A 25,704-nucleotide genomic window follows, 5' to 3' on the forward strand; every position below is an offset into this window, starting at 1 on the left:
AAGCTTCGCTGATTTGTTCATGGTCACAGAGCTAGTGTGAGGCCTGGCACTTGAATCTGGGTATGGAGTGCAAGCTGAGAATTCCTTCTATCACCCTTTCAGTCCCCTTCCAATGTCCTGGTCCTGAGATAAGTACAGTGAATTTATGTAGAGTTTGGGGGTACTTTGGAGGTATATTTCATTATGCTGTGGGCAGATACAAACATCATCTTTGGTTAAGCCCATCACTTCTCTCTCTCTCTCTCTCTCTCTCTCTCTCTCTCTCTCTCTCTCACACACACACACACACACACACACACACACTTTCTCTTTCTCTCTCACTTTATTTCTCTCTCTCTCACTCTCTCACTTTCTCTCTCTCTCTCTTCTCTGTCTCCCCCCTCCCCTCTCCCTCTCTCTCTGTCTCTCAATCTCTGTCTGTCTGTATGTCTCTCACTCAATTACCATCTCTATACAGATGCTTTCCAGATCTACATATTCAGCTCAAGTCTCTCTCCTATCACCAACTGCCTATTAGACATTGCAAATGGATGGTTTATAGCTATCTCAAGCTTTACATGACCATTATCTTTTCCTTCAAAATCACTCCCCCTACCGAACTTCCCCCTTACTTGCCTCGGAGAACCACCATCCTTCCAGTCATCCAGGTTCACAATCTATCACCCTTGATTCCTCACTCTCACTCACTCCACATATTCAATACAAATTTTGTTATTTCTACCTCTATTACATCTCTAGCATATGTCCCTGCCTTTTCACTCACACAATAGCCAGTCTAGTTCAGGCCTTGGTTATGTGCATAATACATACAAAATTAATACAAGGTGGTTTTCTTCATCTTGATTATGGCAATGAGCCTCCTTCCCTCAAGCCTTTCTCCTTTCTAAGTCCCCCTCCCTACCCCCTTTCCTCTATTAATGCTCTGCTCTGATACTTCATGATACAGAGCTGACCCTGGATTCTCAAAGGCCATGTTCTTAGAGTGCAAAGAGTAGCAAATTGTGTAAGGCTAGAAAAGTTGAGGAAAGGTCTAACGACCAGCTATGTGTCTGTCTTGGACAGCCAGCCTAGCTTGACATGTAGAGGCTCTTTCTGTAGAAATGAACTTTTTCTGGCCATTAATAACTCATAAAACCATTTACCTTAAATTTACCCTTTTTATAGCTTGTGGCGGGGTATATGTCTTTGCCCTTCTTTACATCTCCAGCACTCAGCCCAGTGCCTAGCACATTGTAAGTGCTTAATAAAGGCTTGATGACTTGACTTTACGAAAACACCATAGGGGTTGTGATCTGGCTTAGGGGGCACTCACACTGACAAAAATCACAGATCTCCTGAAGTTTTGGAGTGAGTCTTAACACCCACAAATAAGTCACCTATGGGTGACTTCTCCTGAGTGCAGTTAACCACACACATCCATGGAAAAAGTTGTGAGCAACGTCAGGAAGAGGCCAAGCAGGAAAATCTGACTCTTTAACAATTCTGTGCATGTGTGGTCTAGTGGAAATTATCCCATCTGACTGTTTTTACATTCTGTAGGAACGAAATTAAAATTTTGATGTAATGTTTGACTATGTCCAAGTGCTGTTATCATACTATCTTATCTTCTTCAGTAAGGCATGGCATTCCACATTTAATTTCAAAATGAGACCATGTAACTATCTGCTAATGTGGTGTGACTCTGCAACATTCATTAAAACAAGTGTTTAAGTTAGAGTGTACATAAGCAATATGCGAGTCTTCACTGGAAAACAGTGTATTAGATTTAATACAATTAAACCTAAATATATAAAATCCAAATTACAGATCCAAATCTAAATCGTAAGTATATACATACATAATTAATACCCAATTATGTAATACTGAATTACATAATTAAATTATGCTGACACATAGTCAGAGCAACTAGGTGGCTTAGAATCAGGAAGACTCATCTTGATGAGTTCAAACCTGGTCTCAGACACTGTGTGACCCTGGACAAGTCACTTAACCCTGTTTGCCTCAGTTCTTCATCTATAAAATGAGCTGGAGAAGGAAATGGCAAACCACTGCAACATCTTTGCCAAGAAAACCCTCAAATGGGGTCACAAAGAGTCGGACACGACTGAAACAACTCAACAACAGTGACAATTAGTAAAACAGAGGGCATAGCACTAAATTTTGGAAAACACAGATGCCCACTGTGCCTCACCTTATCATGGGCACTAGCGGCACTTATAGGGCAGCCTGAATGTCATGGGATCTGGAAGTGAAGGAGAGTGGAGTTGTCTCTCCAAATGAGAGTTGTGGTCATTTCATGTGAATGCTAAAGTTGAGTGATTCTATACCAACCCATCAGCAGAATTCCAGAACGGAAGGTAAGGTGTGATATAGTAGAAAGCAGGTTGGACTTGGAGTCAGGAATCCTGGTTTCAAATCTTGGTTCCTATAATTACTGGTTGTGTGATCACAGGCAGCTCATGCCATCTCCCTGAGCCTTAGTCTATGCATCTTTAAAATGGGGATAAAAATACCTGTACAACCTAGTTCAATGGGTTGTCATGAAGAAAGTGCTCTGTCAACCTTAGTGCAATGCATAAATGTGAGCTGTTACTAGCTGGAGTGGATATGTAGGATGAGTTTGTGAACATTATTGGATCACTGTGCATTTTCCAAAATGGCCACCTTTTAAAAAAGCGCTACTACTAATTATAAGCATTCAAGCTCTGCCTGTGCCACACTTTAACTGTGTGACCATTGCTTACTTTCTTAATATCTTGGTGCTCTAAGACTGAGTGATCCAGAGGAATTCTAATCCGCATTAGTAGAGAGAGTTTCCACACTAGGATATCTCTCTATTGATACAATCGCAGGTCCAGAGCTGCCCTCCGCCACACACAAAAAGACAAAAATACAGATAGACTTAAATGAGTGAATAGTGTTCATAAAACCATAACACACGTGCCAGGCAAAAGTTTGGGGTGGGTGTGTATAAGGATGTTTTACCAAGTTTTCCCCAGAAAATAATAAAGAAACTCTAGGATGGTGACACAGAAGAGGAACAGCCATTCTTGGCTGACCCAATGAGGGACTTACTCCTGCATGTTTTCTTATCTGGGTTCAGGTTAAATCCTTTCAGGCATCGACAGGAATAAGAATCCTCTGTATTAACACACTCATGCTGGCAACCATGGTTAAGGGAAGCACAGTAGTCCAACTCTGATTTAAAAAAGAAAAGAAGAGAAGAGAAACAATGACTTTGATTTAGGAAAACCAAAAGATACTCATCAATAACTCTTTCCTTGTTTTACAGGTCAAATTCCAAAATGGTAATATTTTGGGTGTTCATTCCTCTTCTCTTCCTTCTCCCTTCTTTTCTGAGAAGAATTCAGTAATGAACAAACATCTATTAAGCAGCTGTTAGGTACAAGGCATGAACTGTGTGTTTCTCCTTACCATATCTAACCTAGGCTCTCTGTGATCCCTCCTCTCTATGCCTTTTCCTGCCCTCATACCTATGCCCTCTTGCCTCCTTGCCTCTGTATCCACCCCTTCTCTCATGGTTAGCACCTGAGTGCTGTCCATGGTACACAGGGGTCTGGGCCTAGGGAACTGATGCCAAGTAGTGGAAGCTATAAGTTCTTGCAATAGCTGCTTACTTTCCCTCATCATATTTCTTGGACTTATAGGTAATCAGCCCTGATCTCTCTATAAACCCACATAATTATTCTTAGATATCAGCAAGGAATGCAAGCCTCAGTTACATTTGTGATAGTTGCTATTCCAGCTTGTTGGGAGAGTTTCCTCAGTGTTATATTGTGTCATGACAAACGAACCACCAATGAAAAATCTAATATTCCTCCATTTGTGCCCCTTTTTATGAAGTTATTTATATAAAGAACTTAGCATTCCTTAAAGCATTATAGAAGTGTGACCTATTATTATTATTGTCGTTGTCGTTCTATTCTTTGGTGTGTCCATTTATATAGTTTCTTGTAAGGGTGGGGATGTTTCTCAATACTGAATTGGAGGGATGTGGAAAGAACAGAGTGGATCAGTATCTCAGAAGATTCAGCCTATGATGTTTGCTGGTTAAGTGCTAGACAATCTCTAGGTTTGTGAATGAACCTTACTCCCCTGAGGCTCTACCTACAACCATAAGAAGAAGCAAAATCATTCTTTGTTTCTCCTTCAGTCTCTTCACTGGCTCCTTCTCTTTTGCCTACAAAGTCAACGTGAGAGAGGGAACATGGCTGAAAATAGAGATTTGGTAATTAACTGTGTAGAGGTGATAGGTGAAGCAGTGGGAGAGGATTTCGTCACCAAGAGGGATCTATAGTGAGAGAACAGAAGATGGATGAGGGCACCAAACCTTTGGGGACACATGAAGGAAAGAAAGAAGAAAAGACAATGAAGTAGACAAAGAAGGAGAGGTCAAAGATCTAGGTAAACAGGAGAACCTCTGTCACGGAAGCCAAAAGATACTGTTCAGAAGAAAGAGGGATGGTCCATATTGTTAAATAGTATAGGAAGGTCAAGGAGGATGAGAATAGAAAAGAATTCCATTTAATTTGACAAGAAGGAGGCTACTGGTGACTTTTTAGGAAGAAATGTCAGTAGAGTGGTGGGACAGAAGCCAGATTAAAATGGATTGAGGAGTGAGTGAATGTCAAGGGAGTGAATGTAGGAAGTACAGATGATTTGTTCCCTAGAAATCCAGCAATGAAGGGGAAAATAGAGGGATTAGAAGGCTTAAGGGGAAATTTAAAAATTTATTATTATTTAGGATAGGGGACCTGTACAGAAGTGATAGAGTCAGGTAGAGAGTAAGGAACCAATAAAGAGGGAAAGATTGAAAGTTTCATCAAGAAGAGGGGTGTGATTAATGGAATGAAGTCCCAGAGAAAATAGAAGAAAGGCATCATTCCTGAATCCAAGTCTTTATCTGTCCTGTTCCTCTCTCCTAGAGTGTCTTTCCCTCTCTTCTTCACCTATCCAGAACCTACCCCTCCCTCAAAGTCCAACTTGAGAGCCAAGTCCAATAATATTTCATACATAACTATAAGTGAGCTTTTAAGCTGGGTAAAATTATTTCATATCTATTTTCTTATTCAATCACTTGTTTATCTCTCATTCGATCAGTATCACTGTGAACTAGTAAGGCAAATACTAGTTATGTCCATTTTATAGCTGAAAAACCCAAGATGCAGAAAGGTAAATTTCCCGAAGTAATAAAGCTAGCTAGTGGTCATGAGGGAACGAGATAGAAAATGGGTCTCCTGACTCCCAGTAGTGTATACTGCTGGCCTGTCTCCTTCCCTCAGGTTTCTTTTCCACAAGGCCTTCCCTGACCACTCCAAGCAACTCTGATCTCCTTTCTCCCTAAAGTCCTGTAGAACTTACCTAAAGTCCTGTAGAACTCAGTGCCACTATCATTCTTTTTGACACTTGGTCATATGTAGGCTTGGAAAACTTATGGTTTCATGGGTATCTATAGTATCTCACCAACTGAATTGTAAATGCTTGGAAAACAGAAACTATGTCTTAGATTCACCTTCCCCTCATACTTAACACAGTGTCATCAAAAGAATGAATTAATTCAAAATCATATTAAAAATTAATTCAGCATCTTCAGTTGCAGAGTATTGAATCAATTAACTAGCTCATCAGTATATATTTAGTTAGGTGTATATCTATCTGTATCTGTGTATCCATCGATGTATCTATGTATCCATATATCTATGTATCTATCTATGTATCTGTGTATCTATGTACCTATCTATGTATCTATCTATATATCTATATATGTATGCATGTATATATATGTATCTATGTATGTATGTATCTGTGTATCTATATATGTATCTGTGTATCTATGTATGTATGTATCTATCTGTGTGTCTATCTATGCATCTATGTATCAGTGTATCTATGTATCTGTGTATCTATGTATGCATGCATGTAAGTATGTATGTATGTATGTATCTATCTATGCTAACACCCCTATTACACAGAATCACAGATGAAGAATGCCTGTACACCAATACTACAGCCAAGTTCCTTTTTTTTTCTGTCTATAGCCCTGCCATTTTATAGCAGCTGGAGCTGCAGGGAAGATATTGGCAGGTAGATAGAGCAAAAGAAGCAAATTGATGACCAGCAGCTCATCTCTACTGTAACTATCCATCCAGCTGTGTCCTCCAGTCCCGTGTTGCCCCTAATCCTGGTGCCTGCTAGGAGTGGATGTAAGAATATCAAGAAGGTTAAGTATTGGAATTCTTTTTTTTTGTTTTAGTTGTATGTGTGTTTCTAAGTACTGGATTCCTTGTTTCTGTAATAAATGTTTATGAAAAGTCATTAAAAAATAAATTGAATCCCATTTTCTCAGAGCTGGTATTTCAGAGCTTCTTTATCTTCATCTAAAAATTAATCTTTAGTTGGATCCTAATATGTGAGCTTTAAGCCTCTCAGTCAAGGAAGTAAATGAACATTTGTGTGCACTAAAGAGCTCTATATTTATAATAACATACTTTTAGTCCTTTTGAAAAGTGGGTTTGACCACTTCTTAATTTAGAGATTATTTGAAGATTATATTTTGGTGTATCAGATTTTCCTTCCCTTTTCCCTCTTTCCTTTTTTTCTTCCCCCTTCCCTCTCTCCCTTCTCTCCTTCCTTCCTTCCTTCCTTCCTTCTTTCCTTCCTTCCTCCTTTCCTTCCTTCCTTCCTTCCTTCCTTCCTTCCTTCCTTCCTTCTATACTTTCCTCTGTCCTTCTCTCCCTCCTTCTCTTCCTTCTTCCCTTTCTTCCTTGACACTGGGTCTCCCTATCTTGACCAAACTATGTTTAGTAGCCACTTATGGGCTGATCTTATTGTTGATTTGCCCTGCTCTGTTTCTGACCTGGGCTGTTTTTGTCCTCTTTATATGCAGCTTGGTGATTCCTTCTGTAGCCCCCTTCCCAGGGACTCACTATTGGTGCCAGACTTAGTACGGGTACTAGACTGGCATAAGGAAGGCCTTCTGTAGCTTAGAACTCCTGAGCTCAATCAATCTACCAGCCTCAGGATCCCTAGTAGCAGGATTTACAGATTACAGATGTTACAGATGTTACAGGGATTACAGGCACCACCATGCCTGTCTTGTATCATATAGATTCAAGAGTAGGACACTCTTGGACCTATAAGGATGGACTATTTGATACACCATCTTACAACATTCCAATGAAGATTTTTAAAAAATTCTGCCAAAAAATAGTAGATATATAGTTATGTTAACGTCAAATGACACGTCAGGGTCTCTTTGGAAGGAAGGTAGGATCCTCCCCTCCAAGTGTAGATCTTTTATGGAAAATGAAATTTCTGATTCTCCAGAGCATGAATCTTGGAAAAGACTGGGATAACTTGTCAAGAAGGTCAAGAAAGGGTGGTCATTAAGGTATAATAGGAGAAGAAGAGTTTAAAAAAATTCTACAGAAAAATCAAGGGTTAATTTGGCATTGAGATACTTCAATGCCCAAAGCCACCTAGTATCATCAGAATGCCGCATTTTGAAACTTACTGTTGCATGTTCTTTTATCTGGGTTAAGAGCAAATCCTTTATGGCATCTGCAGAAATAGGAATTATCAGCATTTACACACTCATGTTCACAGCCATGGCTTTCTGAGGCACAGTAATCCACAACTAGAGAAAAAATAAAAATATTCAAAGTTAAATTAAAAATGAAATCAAAGATAACTAACACGCATGCACCATCTACAAGAACAAAGCAATACTAAAAATAATTCATGTTCACATTGTTTATGACTAACTAATATTTACATCATTTACATAGCTATTTCCCACTTTCCCACAGTCACTCTGTTTGGTACACAGTGTAGATATTATAATCTCTGTTTTATATATGAGGACACTGAAGTTCAGGGAGGAGAAGGGGAAGAGAAAAGATCATTGGATTGCTGAGAAGACCTGAGTTATTCATAGTTGATCATCACACAATGTTGCTGATATGGTATACAATGTTCTCCTGGTTCTGCTCTTTTCACTTTGCATCAATTTACGTGAAGTCTTTCCAGGTTTTTCTGAAATCTGCCTGCTTGCCATTTCTCATGCACGACAGCATTCCATTACATTCATATACCACAACTTGTTCAGCCATTCCCCAATTGATGAGCATCCCCTCAATTTACAATTCTTTGCTACCACAAAAGAACTGCTATAAATATTTATGTACATGTGGATCCTTTTTCCCATTTTTATGATCTCTTTCGGATACCGACCTAGAAGTGGTATTGCTGGGTCAAAGCGTATACACAGTTTGATAGCCCTTTGGGCATAGTTCCAAATTGCTCTCCAGAATGGTTAAATCAGTTCACAACTCCACCAACAGTGCATGGTTGTCTCAATTTTCCCACATCCTCTCCAACATTTGTCATTTTCATTTTCTGTCATATTAGCCATTCTGATTGGTATGGGGTGGTACCTCAAAGTTGTTTTAATTTGCATTTTTTAATCAATAGTGATTTAGAGCATTTTAATATGACTATAGATAGCTTTGATTTCTTCTTCTGAAAACTGCCTCTTCATATCCTTTGACCATTTATCAGTTGGGGAATGACTTATATTCTTATAGCTTTGACAGTTCTCTATTTGTTAAAGGTGAAGAGAAGGGAACAAACATTTGTTAAGCACCTACTATATACTAGGTATTGTACCAAGCACTTTACAAATATTGTCTCATTTGATCCTCACAACCTTGGGAGGTAGGTGCTATTATTATTCCCCTTTTACGTTTGAGGAAACTGAGGCAGACAGAGGTTAGTGGCTTGCCCAGGGTCACACAGATATTAAGTGTCTGATCTGAACTTGGGTTTTCCTGGCTCTAGGGCCAGCTTTCTATCTACTATGACACCTAGATGCTAAGAAAAGTGACTTGCCTATGGTTATACAAATACTGTCAGTGCCTGGATTCAAACTCAGGTCTCATGACTCCAGATCCAGTCCTCTTTCTAGTATGCCAAGTTACCAAAGAGATAATACTGTATTTAACATCTTGGTCAACTAGTTATGTAAATGTGATAGCTAGCCAGTCAAAAGGACAATAAATTGTGTTTGTTCTTTTGCTCCCAGGCTAATTAATGGGTTTTTTTAAAGAACATAATTTTGATGTTCTAAGACTCCTTAAGTACGCAAAGTCCTAATATTCATTTTTTTCAGTCAACAAACTATTAGGTTGGGAACAGAACACCCACGCAGTCTTAATCTCTGAATGTATTGCTCATCATGGGACATTAGCCAATTGCTAGAGTTTAGCCATAACAAAAACACAGAGATAGGAACCAAATCCTAACAAAAGCCAACTTCTCATCTTTCAAATACCATTGAATTGTTTTAATTTTTTTTTTAGCATAATCATTAATGAGAACATCCAATAACATCTTGATCAGGAGTTGGCAGCTTGTTGTGTATATACTGAAGTTTACATGCAGGCTAGTAGCATTCATTGGCATGAAGGGTGGTTGACACAGGCATGGTGATGTAAAAGCTGGCAGCCCACACACACTTCCCTATTCTATGCCCCTGAATTCTCTTACAGCATAGAATTTTGAGATGGAAAGGCCTTTAACAATCTTCCAATTTAACTGCTCCCATTTTATAGACAAGAGAACTGATAGAATGACCTGTCCAAGGTTACATAGGTGCTAAAAGGTAAGAGGCAGGATTTGAATGCCGGTCTTTTGAGCACCTTGAAAAACACAGAGGTAAAAGGGGTTAGAGCTTTGGTATTTACTAGATCTATACCTAAGAAAGGGAGAAAGGACCAGTATATGCAAAAATATTCATAGCAGCATTTTTCATGGCAGTGAAGAATTGAAAACTGAGGGGAACAAGTGAACAAGTTATGATATATGTACATAATGGAATACCATTATGCTGTAAGAAATTATGAAGGGGATGCTTTTAAGGGAACCTAGGAAGTCTTACATGAACTGATACAAAGTGAAGTGAGTAGAACCAACATAACAATTTACACAATGACAAGAATACTGTAAAGACAAACAACTTTGAAAGATTTAGAAACTCTGAGCAACACAGTTGAAATCAACTACAGTTCCAGAGGACTTTTGATGAAATGTGCTACCCAATTCCAGAAAGAGGGCTAATGGACTTAGAGTGGGAATTGAAGCTTATTTTGGTGGGGGGGGGGGGGAGAAGGAGATATGGCTAATTTAGGATTTTAAAAAATTGACTATTCATATTTGTAGCAGATTTTATTTTTCTTGCTTTCTCAATGGATGGGGAGGGAAAGGAGGAAGAATTTGGAAAAGATAATTTTTAAAACTGAATTAAAATTTTCAACTTTTGTAGCACTTTTGAAAGGTTGTAAGGCTTTGACATATCTTTCTTCCATATTTGAGAATCACTTACTCATGTTAATTCCCTGGGTACTAGAATTCTAAGGCATGCAGCAGGCCCAGACTACTCCATCACAGGGAAAACAAGAGCTTTTAAAACCCAAAAGTGTAATGATGCATTCACCCCAAACTTCCTTTTTCAGTGGGGGGACCTCTGAGATACCTTATACAACTTCATTTGGTAGAAGAAATTGTATTCTTAAAAACAGAGGCGTACAAAGGTAGTACAGAATAGTGGTGGATAGAGAGTCAGGAAGTAGGTTCAAATTCCATCCCTGACTCATATTGTCTGTGGGGGATCCCAAACAAAGCTCTTCTCTTGGCTCTCCAAGAAACTTTCTAAGCCTACAAGTTGCAGAGGAGGTACCAATTTGAATTAGAAAAGGGAGTTTCCTCATTAAAATTTCCTCCAATAATAAAATCTGTTGTATTATAAAAATAAAAATAGAGGAGTAACTAAAGCCTGGTTGGGGAGGAGAGGACCAGGGAGGATGGAAGTGCATAGTAATCTTCACCTAGAACTCAGCAATGACTGTATTTTCTCAAGTCTCATTCTAGTTCCAAAAAAATCGGTCCTTACATAATGTTCTCTTGAAGTTTATACTGTTTCCCACAGGACTCAGAAGTCTAATTTCTCATTTATTATATTCCAGCTCTCCTGACTACAAAGTCATAATCACACAGAGACGGGAACCATACTTGCTATTTTTGGTCTCTGAATGACTTGAAAGAAACCATTTCCCAAATAGCCAGTAGCTGTCTATAACGATAAAGGCTACTTAAGTGCTATATAACGAAAAGTAGAGATTTCTGGCTCTTGATGTAAAATCTGGCTACACTCCAAGGGTTTTCTATGATGGAACAGTCTGCAGTGTGGATAATATTGAGCAGAAACAAGGCATTTTTAGGAAGAAGACACATATTCTTAACAACTGGAAGTGCCCAGAGATCAAAAGCCAAGTCTACTGTTGAGAGAAGTTACAGATAAAATGACTTCCTAAGCAAACACACACATTCACATAGATGTACAAAGACACTTGTGCACACCTATACAACTTTACTTTCCCCACCCCTGAAATATCTCTAAATTGCTAAATTCAGAAATGGCAAGTTCAGTAAAAGGGTTTCATGTTGACACTGGTTATATTATTCCAGGAGTTCTTAACCCTTTTTAAAGTCATGGACTCCTTTGAAGGTCTGATGAAACATATGATCTTCTTAGAATAATGGTTTTAAATGCATAAAAAAAATACAGAAGACATCAAAGGAGACCAAAGATTAATGGGGGAAAAAAGACGTAATAGTTTTCCTCTCCAATTTCACAGATCCCTGGAAATCTGTCCATAGATTCTCTGAAAATAATATTTAAAAAGAAGCTACATTATTTTATGTTTGAGTTGTTTGTTCTTACACATCAACATTCTAATGACAGCCTAAAAGTGTACCTGGTATTTAATTGGCCAATCCTACCTCACAGGGTTTTTGTGAGCCTCAAATGAAACATTATATATGTAAAACACTTTGCAAACTTTAAAGCATTATATAAATGTTATCCATTATTACATATGCATCTATTTTATAGTATGTTGTTCATCCTCAAATAAATAAATAGATAAATAAATAAAATATGTATATATGTGTGTGTGTATTGTGTATAGGACAGTATATAGTACATATACGTATATATACATATAGGATATGTATATAAATACATATATACATATATAGGATATGCATACCTATGGGATAGTATATAGTATACATACACATACAGATATGTATAGTATATATATGTGTATATATATATGCACATTTATCCATATGTATAGTAGAGAGAATACAGACACACTACTAGAAGCTGAGGGGGATTACAAAAAACCCCACAATTTCTACCCTAAAAGAACATGTCTAATTGAGAAACTAAAACAAAAGAATATAGATTACAAGCTCCTTGAGGGTGGAGACTGTTTCTTTTTGTCTTTTATATTGAGCTATACTGTACCATGGTGAATATTTGTTAAATTGAATTGAATGACCGTATACTTCCTTATTATTTGACCTTTTATTTAATCTGACAAACATTTATTAAATGCCAACTTTGCCCAAGGTACTATGCTAGGGCTGAGGCTACAAAGTCCCTCAAGGACTTTATATTTTACTATGGAAATACAAAATGTGCACAAATAGATACAAGATAATTTGTATCTATTGTCTGTATTTGTATTGAAAAGTGAGAAAGAGACTACTAACAACTAGGGGACCCAGGAAGGTCTCATGAAGAAGGTGGCACCTGAGATAAACCTTGAGGGAAAACAAGAATTCTGAGGAGCAGAGATGAGGAGGGAGGACATTTCAGGATTCAGGGATGGTCTTTGAATATGCACAAAGGCAGGAGATAATCTAATGTTTAATCTTGGTAACTTAATGTGAAGGATTTTGAATTGAAGGTAAATAATGTGAGATAAGCATGAGAAGGTAGTGGAGAGTCAGACTGTGGTGAATGTCTGGCTATGGAGCTTATAATTTATCCTAGAAGCCATGCTGCTGCTGTTTGTCCTTTGTTCTTGAAGAGGACCACAACAGCAGGGAGGTGATGCCATGACATGCAAGTGAATTGGATTTAAGTGAGGGAGAGCTGTGCAAAGTCACTAGCCTCACTTTCTCTTCCAGAGCCATTTGGGTCAGATATGGATCAGAACAACTGGAGATGGCCCAGGACGCAGTGGGGACCTTGGCCTTTTCAAGTTAAGATCTTTAACAGGTCTTGATAGAGAGCCACTCAAAGCCTTTTGAGCAGGGGAGTGAAATGGTCAGTCCTGTGTTTCTGAAATATTATTTTGACCTCTGTGTGAAAGATGGCTTAGGGAGGGGAGGAACTGGAGGCAGGGAGACAAATTAGGAAGCTGTTACTGAAAAAGGCAAAAATGAAATTAGCTGCTGCCTTTGATGAGCTTATATTGTACTGGAAGTGGTATACAGGCAGACGAGTTAAGTATAATGCAGGGTATGGGGGTGAAAGGAAGGAAGGAGAGATAAACAAAATGCTCTAGGAGGATTTGAGGAGTAAAAGATCAGTCACATTAGGAATAACTGAATAAATTGTGGAGAATGAGTGGAATGGAATATTTCTGTGCTGTAAGAACCAATGAATCTGGAGAATTCAGAGCAACCTTGGAAGGTTGGTATGAACTGATTCAGAGGGAAATGAATAGGTCAGGAGAACAATTTACAAAAAGATCAAATAAGATAATACATGTAAAGTGCTTTGCAAACTTTAAAGCACTATATAAAAGCTAGCTACTATTATAATTAATAATAACAATATAAAGCTTAATGAGACTTCAGCTGATTCTTGAAGATAGATAAGAAATCAGAAAGCCAAAAATTAAGGAAGAGTTCATTGCATGCATGGAAGATGGCTTCTGTGAGGTCAAGGTGGTGAGAGACAGGGCATGTTGAATTAAGGGAATAGCTAACAGTCTGGTTTGGCTGCAACCTTGAGGCAACAGAGTATCCTAGAACCAATAAGGAACCACTGATGGGTTTTGAGCAGGAGTCTTATGTGTCAGACATATCCATTAGGAAGATTATTTTGGTATCTGATGGATTGGAAAAGGGAGAGCTTGGAGGTAAGAAAACTTAGAGGTAAGGATACTGTTAAATAGATAGACTGTTAATCAGTATTGCTGCGTGGCCAGCAAGACCTGGAATAACACTGCCTCCAAAGAACTAAAAATGAGCATCATAATATGGTAGGTGTGATAGCGTTCAACATATAACCCATAAGGAATGCTGAAAAAGAACAGGAATAAATGATGTCATTAGAATTGAATGACAGAAAGAGAAGATGGGCTGGTCACATGTTGAGAGTGAAGGATGACACGTGGGTAGCCAGAGTGTTCCACTGCTTCCCTCACAGAAAATGAGGAAGAATTTCAACCCATTGAGTAAACTCCTATTGCGAACTTTTGGGGGAAAATGAATGAGAGTCCTACAACATGGACAGGCATGGAGGGGTTATGATTTGAGTGGTAGAGGGAATTCTCAAACTGAAGAGATAATTGATCCATTGAGAATCTGTCTAAGGTGATAAGAGCCTGAAGATGATGGTGGCAGTGTGAGTGGAGAGAAGAGAATGGATTTGAGAGATGCGGTGGAGGCAGAATAGACAACCCCTGGCAACTGCCTGGATGTGGGATGAGGGAGGGGGAGAGTCAAAGATGACTCGGACAATATGTATTGTATAGCTGACTGGGAAAATAATGGTGTCCTCCTCAGAAAGAGGAAAGTTTGAAGCAGAGGTGGATTTAGGGGAGAGGTTGATGAGTTCAGCTTTAGACATACTACCTTGGGTAAACTATGTTGACTAAGCCTAATAGCTCACTGAATTGTGAGGAGAGCATTTGGCAAAACTTAGAGTCTTGTATCAATGTAAATGACTCGTCATGGTCCACTCCCACGGTTTCAACAATCACCTGTAGAAGGATGGCTTCCAAAGCCATGATTGCTTTCCCGACTTTTGATTGTGCTTCTCCACAGCAGATGGGCAGCTCTATCTGCTAATGTCCTACTATCACCTTGATTTCTATTTGTCCAAAATTGAATTCATCATCTTTCCCTCCAAACCAGCTCTTCTTCATTTGGGTCAATGGGGCTATTAATAGCTGCCAAGGCTCAAGATCTTAAAGTAATCCTTAACACTTCCCTTTTTCCTCCTCTCACATATCAAGTGAATCACCATTTTTTTCAGATTTTTCTTTCAGAATTTCAACCAATTCCTTTCCATTTCTATGAACATCACCTTCATCCAGGACTTCATCATCTCACACCTTAACTATTGCAATAGTCTCCTTACAGATCTTCTTGCTGCTAATCTCTCCTTTGTCCAATCTAGTCTACATAGCATTGCCAAATTAATATGTCTAAAGCAACACTTTGTATGTATCTACCACTCCCTTCCCCCATGCACACTCAGAAACCAGCATGGTACCACTGGAAAGAGGACTGGCCCTAGATTTAGAGGACCTGGGTTCAAATCCCACCTCCGACACTTAACTGCGTGACTTTGGGCAAGTAACTTAGCTTCCTTGGGCCTCATCTTCATCATCAGTAAAAATGAATCAGGAAGAGTTTTTAATGAGTTCAGATCTGACCTCAGACACTTACTAGCTGTGACCCTGTGCAAGTCACTTAACCATTTGCCTCAGTTTCCTCATCTGTAAAATGAGCTGGAGAAGGAAATGATAGACCAAGACCACTCCAGTATCTTTGCCAAGAAAACCCCAAAAGGGGTCAGGAAGAGTCGGAGATAGCTGAAACAATTCGACAACAACAACAGGTGATGCAACGAATGGGACGCCGGACCTAGAGTTAGGAAGTCTCTAGTTCAGATTCTCCTTCAGGCACTTACTAGCTATGTGACCACGAGGAAGTCATTTAACCTCCTTCAGCCTCACTTTCAGGAGGTGTCTACCTCCCAGGGCTGTTGTAAGATAAAATGGAATCATATTTATAAAGTGTTTTGCAAACCCTTTAAACACTATAAAAATGCTAGCTATTATTAGTATTCTTTTAACCATAAGCCAGTGAACTTGACTTTGATTCCTGGCAAAATTCTTGAATATAGTATTAAGATGATAGTTTGTAGGCACTTAAGGAAGTGGCAGGCACCAAGAGCTAGCCCTCATTTATCAAGAACAAGTCATGCCAGACTGACTGGTGGCCTTTTGGGCAGGATACTGGTATATCCGAAAATCAATATAGCCATAATATGCCTACATTTTGGCTTAGGCATTTGACAAAATCTGTCTTGTGGACAAGATGGAAAGATGGGGCCCGGATGATAGTACAACCTAGGTGGATTTGGATCCATGTCAATGACTGAGCTCAAAGGATATTGATTATCAGAACAAAGTCAACCCGAAAGGAGGTTCTTAAGTGTCCTTGGCCCCATTCTGTTCAACAAAGTTGTTAATGACTTGTATGAAAGCACAGGTGACATGGTTATCAAAAATTGTAGATGCCCCAAATCTGTGAGGGGATAATAACTCAGACAGCAGTGTTGAGACAGGAGAAGATTTTGGCAGGCTGTTGAGATGGACCCAATTTAAGAACATTTAATAGGGATAAGTATAAAGTTCTGTTCTTGGAGTAAAAGGAAGTTAACTGCAGAAGTACTGATTGAGAAAGGTGGGCCTTGGCAAAAGTTCTAATAAAAAATATCTTGGGGGTTCAGTGGACTGCAAACTCAGCAAGAGATAGCAGAGTGATAGGACTGAAAATGCTAATGCAAACCTTTCCAGAATCAGTAAAGTGATATTCTGACTTATGCTTTTATCAGACCTCAATTCGACTCCTGTGGGCCCCTTCTCTCAGTGGTAAATTCTTCCTGAAAGACTTCTTCCCTTCTGGGTAAAGGACTCAGACTTGCTGTTCTTGATTCTCTGGACGTAGTTACTATGTGGCTGTGTGGGCATCTTCTCCCTACTCCAGGTTTTATGGGAACTCCCCTTTTTATGTGTTATCTTTCCCCATTAGAATGTAAGTTCCTCGAGGGTGGGTTCAATCCTTCTTTTCACTGGTATTTGTATGCCCAGCACTTAGGACAGTGCCTGGCACATAGTAAGCACTTAATAAATGCTTGTTCACTTGCTGATTCCCATAGGAAGGTCTTTCATAATCTGAAGAGCATCCAGAGTAAAACAGTGACCAAAATGGTGATAGTGCAGTGCTTGGCACATAATAGGCACTCAATAAACACTTGTGCACTGACTGATTTTAAACTGTATCAAAAGAAATGGTTGAAGGAACCAAGGATATTTAATTTTGAGAAGAGGTGACATGATCACTCTCTTCAATTATTCAAAGGGGAATATATGGAAGAGAGATGCGCAGAATATAATCTCTCTGAAAGCAGGGACTGCTTGTCATTTTGTCTCTGTATTTCCCAGTGCCTTGCACGTAATGAGCATTTAATGAACATTTCCTGAATTGAACTGAGTTGAATTAGATTTGTTTTATTTGGCCTCAGAGGACAGTTCTAGGAGCATAGGTAGAAGTTGCAGAGATGGACTCCAGCCCAATCTAAGGACAAAATTCCTAACAGAGCTATTTTAAAATGGAATAGGCTACTTAAGAAGGTAGTTAAGTAACCGTAAGCCATTGCTGCAACTGGTTGATGGGGAGGATGGATGGTTGACCACTCGTTGGGATGTTGTAAAGAGTATTTCTATGTAACTATGGGTTCAACCCAATGGTCTCTGGGGGCCCTTTTTACACTTCCATGATCCACTTTCTTTCATTCCCTGCTTGGGCCCAATATACGGGAAAGAGGATGGGTAGTCTTATCTACTTATGGGAAACAGGAAAATAACTAGTAATAAGTTTGGCTTGTTAGCTAACTTGGCTAATTTAGCTCCTGGGTAACAAGTCACTGTTATCTCTTGATTATCATATGCCAAGTAAATGTCAAATCACAACAATAAATTGCAAAGAGAACCCCAAAAGTTAACTTAAACTATCCCTTGTGCCAATTGGGTGCTTATTCTATGACATTCCAAATTAAGCATTACCTACACATCTCCCCATATTAATATGCCTACCCTCAGCTAGGTTTCCAGCATCCCCCAGAGCTTTGCTCCAAGCCCAATTAACCACCTCATTCTCTATCTCAGTAATCAAGACATTCCTCAACCTGTTACCTAGGGCCCATCTGGCCTCCACACACAGAATCACAGAATTCAAGAGTTGGAAAGGACCTCAGAGGCCATCTAGTTTAACCAACAGCTGACTGAAAAATTTCTTTTTAGGGTCTGCTTTCTACATGATCCAATTATGGCCATATTTTCTGGTCATTTCAGAATGAATATAAGAAGTATTTAAGGGAGGGGGGAGGAGAGGGAGAGAGAGAAAATTTGGAACTCAAAAACTTGTGGAACCGAGTGTTGTAAATTAAAAAGAAAAAAGAAAAAAAAGAAAGAAAAGTATTTAAAATCTTGGTTTATTTTCACTTTAAATGGTGCCCCGCTCTTCTGCTTTTGGCATCTTGGCTATGAAGGCAACCCAGGAAGAATAGGCCAATTCCACTCTAGGGGAATGCCTTTTGAAATTCTTTTTACTCTTGTCTGTGTGCCTGTGAAAAAGCCTGTGAGGCTATCAGCTTCTATTTGACGGAGGATGGGGTGGGGGTTAAACCCAAGCAGCTGTAACTGCTGACTTGGAAACACATAGAGTTCCTTCTCACCTTGGTTCCCTCTTCTCCCTTCCCCTCACTTGATTCTTCCATAATATACCACTTTAACATCAATACTCACTGACACATTTCTTCCCATCTTCAGCCAGGTTGTAACCATTATAACATTGGCAGACATAGGATCCAGGAACGTTCACACATATCTGCTCACAGGCATGGTCCTGCATTTCACATAGATCCTGAACTGAAACATAGCATCATGCCATTAGAAGATGATGATTGTATGGAAACCACAGACACAGCTTTATGATTTCAAAGCACAAGACAATCTAACTTATATTCTTCAGCATTTTAAATTTGAATGCCTACTATCCCTGCATCAAGCACCGTGCTAGGTACAGTGCAAGGACAACACCATAGACACAGTTCTTACCTGTATAAAATTAAAAGTACTTTGAAACCAAACCAAATCTTGTCCTCTATCACCTCCAAACAATTTTCTACCAACCCTCCTCCCACCAGGGATCAACACTGTCATTCACATCTTATAGACAGGGAGAGTGAGGCAGAGGGCAATTACATGACCCATATAACTAATGACAGATCCAAGAATTCTTGAGCTTATACCAGCACATCAGGATATATTCCTTGTCAAATACATCTTAGGAGTAAATGGGGTGCACTAGTTAGTGTGCAGGAAGTGGAGTCATGATTATTTCTTCATTCCTCTTTGGGTTATACTCCTGAGTCTCCAGGATCTTCTCTATAATGTTCCAGAAGTTTCTTTACCCTGGAAGCTCACTACATCCATGGATCTCGCACATTGAAAGTATCTTTGTCTTGTGGCTTCTCCCTCTGATTAAATGGTTCCTTCCACAACCGCCATTTTAAGAAAGCCATCCAGGACACCATGGTTTTATTCCTCTCCAGGCTGTACTCCTGGTATCTTAATCTCTTCCTCTTAACCTTTTCAGTTCCCTTTTATGTGTTGCCTTCTCTTATTAGAATGTAAGTTCGTTGGGGCAGCTAGGTGGCACAGTAGATAGAGCACAGGGTCTGGAGTCAGGAGGACCTGAGTTTAAATCACACCTTAGGTACTTACTAACCATGTGACTCTGGGTAAGTCATTTAATCCCTATTGCCTTAAAAAAAAAGTAAGCTCTTTGAGGGCAGGAATGGTCTTTCTGCTTGTATTTGTATTCCTCAAGCCTTAAGGAAGTGCCTGACACAAGGCTTAATAAATACTTGTTGACTTGACATGAAGACCTGGCTTCAAACCCCACTTCTGACTTTTATTAGTTATCTCAAGGCAACAAACACCATGGGCAAGTCACTTAACTTCTCTTGGCCTCAGTTTCCCCATCTGTAACATGGGGATAATAACACCTGTAGTTCTGCCTTTACAGGATTGCTGTGAAGCTCTGATGAAATAATAGAAAGTGCTCTACAAACTGCAAAGTTCTTTATAAATACCAGTGATTACTATTAAAATAAATTCTGAAACCGTCTCTCCCTCTGTTTATTTCCCCTAATAAATAGCCGAGGGAAAAATGATAAATGGAAAAGCTAGAGAAGAGTGCTAGAGAATGCAAATTACTAAAGGGGCCTGGATTCTTATCATAAATTATCATCATTGTTTGGTCAACACTTGCTAAGTGCTCACAAGGTGCTGATAAGCTCTGTCTCTTTACTCAGAAAAACCTGTAGGAATGCATTTACAGGAATATATTTATGAGATTGGAACTCAGAGGTATATTAAAGGGTAATAAAGGTCAAAGAGGTCATCAATCCATCACCGATTCATTTTTTTCATTCAACAAACGAGCTCTTTTTGTAATGCTTTCCCAGCGCAGAAGATGGTTTGACTCGTGTAAGAGAAATGAATTTGACATTGATTTCCTCACTAGGGCCTGGGGTAGGGGTGGGGGGCATGGAATCAGAAAACATTCATGGGGTTTTTTGTTCAATATGATAAAGAGAAATTTATCTGTTTAATAAATGAGAGGTGGAAAGTGTGGAAAGTGTGTTAGATTTGAATCATGTTTCTAGGCTTCAGTTCCCACATGTGTAAATGGGATTAATAATAGTCTATTCTTCTCTTGGAGTGGTCCAAGGGAAAGCTCCCAAATCACTATAAAAATCTCATGAGAAAGAACTGATGGAATCTGAATGCAGATCAAAGGATACAATTTTTCACTTTTTTTGTGGGATTTTTTATTTTGTTCTGCGTCTTCTTTTACAACACGACTAATGTGAAGGTACATTTTGCATGATTGCACATATATAACATATAAACTTTATTGCCATATTGGAGAGGGAGACAGGAAGGGAGGGGGAGAATTTAGAACTCAAAATTTTTAGAAATGAATGTTCAAAATTGTTTTTACATGTAATTGGGAAAAAATAAAATGTTATTCAAAAAATCCCAAACCTCATGTCTCATTAGCTGCTAAGTGGAGGAGTCAGTATGGCCAGCTCAGGGCAATGGCTCAAGCAGTCTCCTTGTAGGGTCCAAACCATGAGTTTTCTGTGTTCCATGTTTCTCCTTCCATGGCTTTTTTCCTAAGTTTCCTCTGCATAGATAGACTACCTTCTGCACCTCGGATTTGGATCTATCACCCGTGGACTCATTTCCTATGCTTCCTATTGCTTAATCTCTTGGATTTGTTGTCTTTTTTTTTTTTTGAGTCTTCTGGCTCTGAATAGCATGCTAGTCAACAAGTCAACAAACATTTATGAAGAACCTATTTTGTGTCAGGCACTGTGCTAAGGGCTGGGGATACAAAAAAAAAAAAAGCAAAAAACAGTCCCTGTTCTCAAGAAGCTCATAGTCAGTCCAACGGGAGAGAACATGTAAAGAATTAGTTATATACAAGATAAATTATAGATAATCAATGATAAAAATGAGGATTTGAAGATGATACCAAGGTTGTAAAACTAGACAATTTTTGACAATAATAGAGAAGCTTGGAAGAAGCACAGGTTTTGAGGAGGAAAATAATGTAATGAACTATGAAATTCAGATGACTACCCATCCCTGTCTGCTCATCCAATGGAGCTCATTCTGTCCCAACTAACTCGAAAAGGGGAGATAAGGATTGCTCTTACTTATTAGTCAATACCCCAGAGAACAGAACTGGCCCTCTGAGGGGTGTCTGCCCTAGTCATGAGGTGATCTGGGGGTCAGAAAGTAAATATGCATGTTTTGTGCATGTGTGTGTGTGTGTGCAGGGGAAAATTTTTCCATGGGTAACTATGCAGCTGCTCTATAGGTGACTAGGTAGTGGTTAATCATGGGTGGGGAACCTGTGGCCTCGAGGCCACATGTGGCCCTCTAGGTCCTCAAGTGCAGCCCTTTGATGAAATTGTTCAACCATAGCTTAGGTTATAACTGACTGAGAGGACAAACAACCATCTCAGAAGAGGAAAGCTTGCCATTGGAAGAACAGGACAGAATTTTAGGGGAAAAGGGTAGGTATGGGTTGAATTAGACTGGCTATCACAGGGCGGGTCCCAACCTTATACCTCTAATTGGTTGATCACATACCCCCTGAGGTCAGGTCATTGTCCCCACCTTGAAGACCCCTTTTCTGGACCCAAGAAGAAATGCTATGTCCAGGATTGGGGATTATTAAATTCTGTAGCTTCATGAAATATGCTTCATTTAGCTTCCTGTTATGAACTTCTGCTCTCTTTGGAAACTGTGGCCACACTTCCCTGTTGGCTGGATTAACCATAAGTGGGTGATATCAGCAGTTGGAAGCATCCTTTTCATCTTGATGATCCTGTTTAATTTGCATATGAGCCTTCAGAGGAACTTTTGGGCTTTTGACTTTGGAAGACTGGAATGTGGGTGTGTAAGCATTTGAAGCCAGACATGTGGCAGGCAAGCAGACAGCCCCTGAGGGTGAAGAAAGCCAGGACATGACAACCCCATGTATCTTCATGATTTGCCAAAGTATGGTAATACATTGTGAAGTGATTGTATGTGTAGAGTAAATAGCACTGCATTTGGAATCAGGGGTTCAAATCCTGGCTGGACGGCTTACTTATCTATGTAACCTTGGGCAAATCGCTGAGTTTTTCTAGTTCCTAATTTCCTCTTCTGTAAAAATGAGGAGGTTGGACTAAAAATAGCTAGCTGTGATTATTGCTAGAAAGATGGCCCTATCAAGGACAAGGGCTGTTGACCAATCAAACCAGGATGTCATTTAATGATTAGGTAGTTCCTGTCCACTATGAAGCTAAGCTCCTTCCCCCTTTACACTTACACTCATGAATCACCAACCCCTTTCCTCAAATGGAAAGCTTTCCAGTTGGCTTCATTTGTTCTCATCCTTTAATGCTGTTTTTGTAGTCTCTGGGATTTATGACCATGGAGATTTGCACAGGCTGAAGAGAAGATGTAGTGGGGGATTATTTTAATTAAACAAATACAAAGCAACGGATGCAGACGGGGTTTTGAGAAAACAACTGCAGTGTTTTTCTGGAAATGGGCACTTCAATCAGAAACCAATACAGATGTTTTCAAATGATAGCTTAGGCTTTTGAAAAACACCAGTGATTTTCTAGTGTTTTTCATCCCATGGGGCAGGCTCTTTCTGTACTGGTAATAAAACCTAAGGAGGAGATAAAGGACTTTGAAGTCAAAGTTCTTTGAGTGTCAGTGCTATGACCTCCCAGAGGCGACTTGGAAGGCCTCTGGGGTTGGGATCACTGTAATCTTCTCCAAGATCTCTAAAAGAAACAGGGCTTGGAAGAGTTTGGTGAAATCAGAAGCCAAAGTTCCTCTAGGCTGCTATTTGTTTCTTTCTCTACAATCTACAATCCTGTAATTCATCAAAGCAATAGGCCAACTATGGCCTTTAGCCAAATCTTCAGGCCTGATTTTGTGCCACCCTTGACCTAAGAATGGTTTTTACATTTTAAAATAAAGTTTTGTCCTATTTAAAGATATTGCAGATGGCAATCCACCCATGCCCTCTGATTGTGGATGACCCTCATCTAAGTCATCCTGTAAAGTCCTCCCCAGAGGGTCCAACCACCACCCTGTAGGCGATGTTATACTTGATATCGAATGGATACCCATGGAGCGCTGGTTCTCTATCATTCTCACTACGTCACTGGCTGGCTTTCTTTTCGATTCATACCTCTCTCTGATAGCATCCTTGATGGCACTTCTCTTGCATATTCTTGGCAGCTAGAACAGCCTGTTCATGTCCACCATGCAGCACCTCCCCAATGACCTGCAACTTTAATTACTCAGAGCTGTGATATTCTTAGGTAGCTAAGAGGGGCAGTGTATTGCAAGTGTATTGGACTTGGAGTTAGGAAGACCTGAATTCTAATCCTACCTGTTCTGTGACTTGTCCTGTGACCTCGGGCATGTCATTGCCTCAGTCTCAGTTTCCTCGTCTATAAAACGGGAATAATAATAGCCTTTACCTCACAGGGCTGATATGAGGATTAAATGATATAATGCATGTAAAACATTTCACAAACTTTAAAGCACTACATAAATGGTAGCTATTATTTCATGCTGTGTCTCACAACCCTATGCAGCTTCATCAGAAGAATGCTGTTGTTCAAAGGATAGGACTTTGTTTTAGGAGAAGCTTGGATATATTTATCTATATACATGTCACAAACCCCAGGAGAACATAAGCTCGTGGAAGACAGGACCCATTTCATTTTTGTCTTTGCATCTCTAGTGCTAGCACCAGGGCCTTGCCTGTAAGCAGTCTTTGTGGAATTGCTTGAATCAAGCCTCAGAATACTACAGGGCCTTTTCCATAAGATCCAGAATCACTCTGGGGAAGGTGACCTAGTAATCCTTACAGGAAAAACCATGGAAGGGAGCAGAACCAGGAGAACATTTTATACAGTAACGGCACTGAGCGATGATCAGTTATGATTGACTTATCTCTTCTCAGCAGTACAATGATCTAAGACAATTCCAAGACTCATGATGGAAAACGCTCTCCACATCCAGAGAAAGAACCGATGAAGTCTGAATGCAGATCGAAGCCTACTATTTTCATTTTCTTTATTTTTTTCTGTTTTTCCCTTTAGCTCTGTTTCTTTCACAACGTGACTAAGATAGAAATATGTTTCACATGATTGCATATATATAACCTATATCAAATTGCTTACTATCTTAGGGAGGGAAAAAATTTGGAACTCAAAATTTTACGTAAAAAAAGAATGTTAAAAATTGTGTTTACGTGTAATTGGAAAAAAAAGAAAAGCCATGAGGATGAAGAATGCATATTGCTGAGATTGTGATCTATAATCTCATGGGTAGCCCATTGAATTGGTTCATCAGGATACATATTTTGAATAGGCCCTGTAGATGGCTGGTGAGCTGGGCCCAGAATTGAACAGGACAAGACAGAAGACTGAGTTACAATGCTTACACTTAGGAAATTGGATAGCCCTTTCACTGACCTTCCAGCTGCTCCATGACAAACTTTCAGGTGGCCCAAATAGCAATGTGGTGGGCATAGACAATAGAATATTAATCAATGAATGAATGAATCAAAAAAAACCCCCAATACCCAACATTTACTAAATGATTACTATGTGCTAGGTACTATGTCAAGGTCACATAGCTAGTAGAACTTGAACTTAGATCTTTCCTATTTCTGGGCTAGTCTTTGGGAAGTGTATTGAGTCATGTATTGAGAGGGAGGGACAACAAATGTTCTCTCTAATAAAAGATATTATATCTAATAACACGAATTCCAAGAAAATGTTAACTTCCCTAGAGCAAGGCCTCAAGTACCGTAGTTAGATCATGTGTGAGGGAGTTATGGGCTGGCATGGGCAAGAATTATACAAGATGAGAATGAGTCATAATCTACACTACTGGAGGGAGTGCCCACATCAATAAGGTCATAAATGCATAGAAATATGCACAATAGAGAAATATCAAAGGAGCAGACTATGAGTAAGATTTAAAGAAATATGAAGACAGACACAAAATAATTTCCTTCACTGAACTTGACATATAATTTAGTAATGCTCAACTTATCTTTGGGTTTGCTTCCTAAGCCTAAACAGAATTCATGCTGACTCTTCTTGGGAGAAGAGATTTTCCACCTTAAAAGTGGCTTTGGGTGTTG

General features: G+C 39.4%; 1 protein-coding gene across 1 annotated transcript in view; it reads right to left on the reverse strand.

The window, feature by feature from the left end:
- Positions 1 to 25,704, reverse strand: part of MATN2 (matrilin 2) — a 199,912-nt gene that overhangs the window by 59,911 nt on the left and 114,297 nt on the right. The window contains exons 5-7 of the mRNA XM_036742359.1: positions 18,702 to 18,824; positions 7,535 to 7,657; positions 3,076 to 3,198 (exon numbers count right to left, since the gene is read on the reverse strand). Coding sequence (XP_036598254.1) covers positions 3,076 to 3,198; positions 7,535 to 7,657; positions 18,702 to 18,824 — 369 coding nt within the window. The remainder of the gene's footprint in view (positions 1 to 3,075; positions 3,199 to 7,534; positions 7,658 to 18,701; positions 18,825 to 25,704) is intronic.

This window comes from Trichosurus vulpecula, chromosome 1, assembly GCF_011100635.1.
Source record: "Trichosurus vulpecula isolate mTriVul1 chromosome 1, mTriVul1.pri, whole genome shotgun sequence".
Lineage (NCBI taxonomy): Eukaryota > Metazoa > Chordata > Mammalia > Diprotodontia > Phalangeridae > Trichosurus > Trichosurus vulpecula.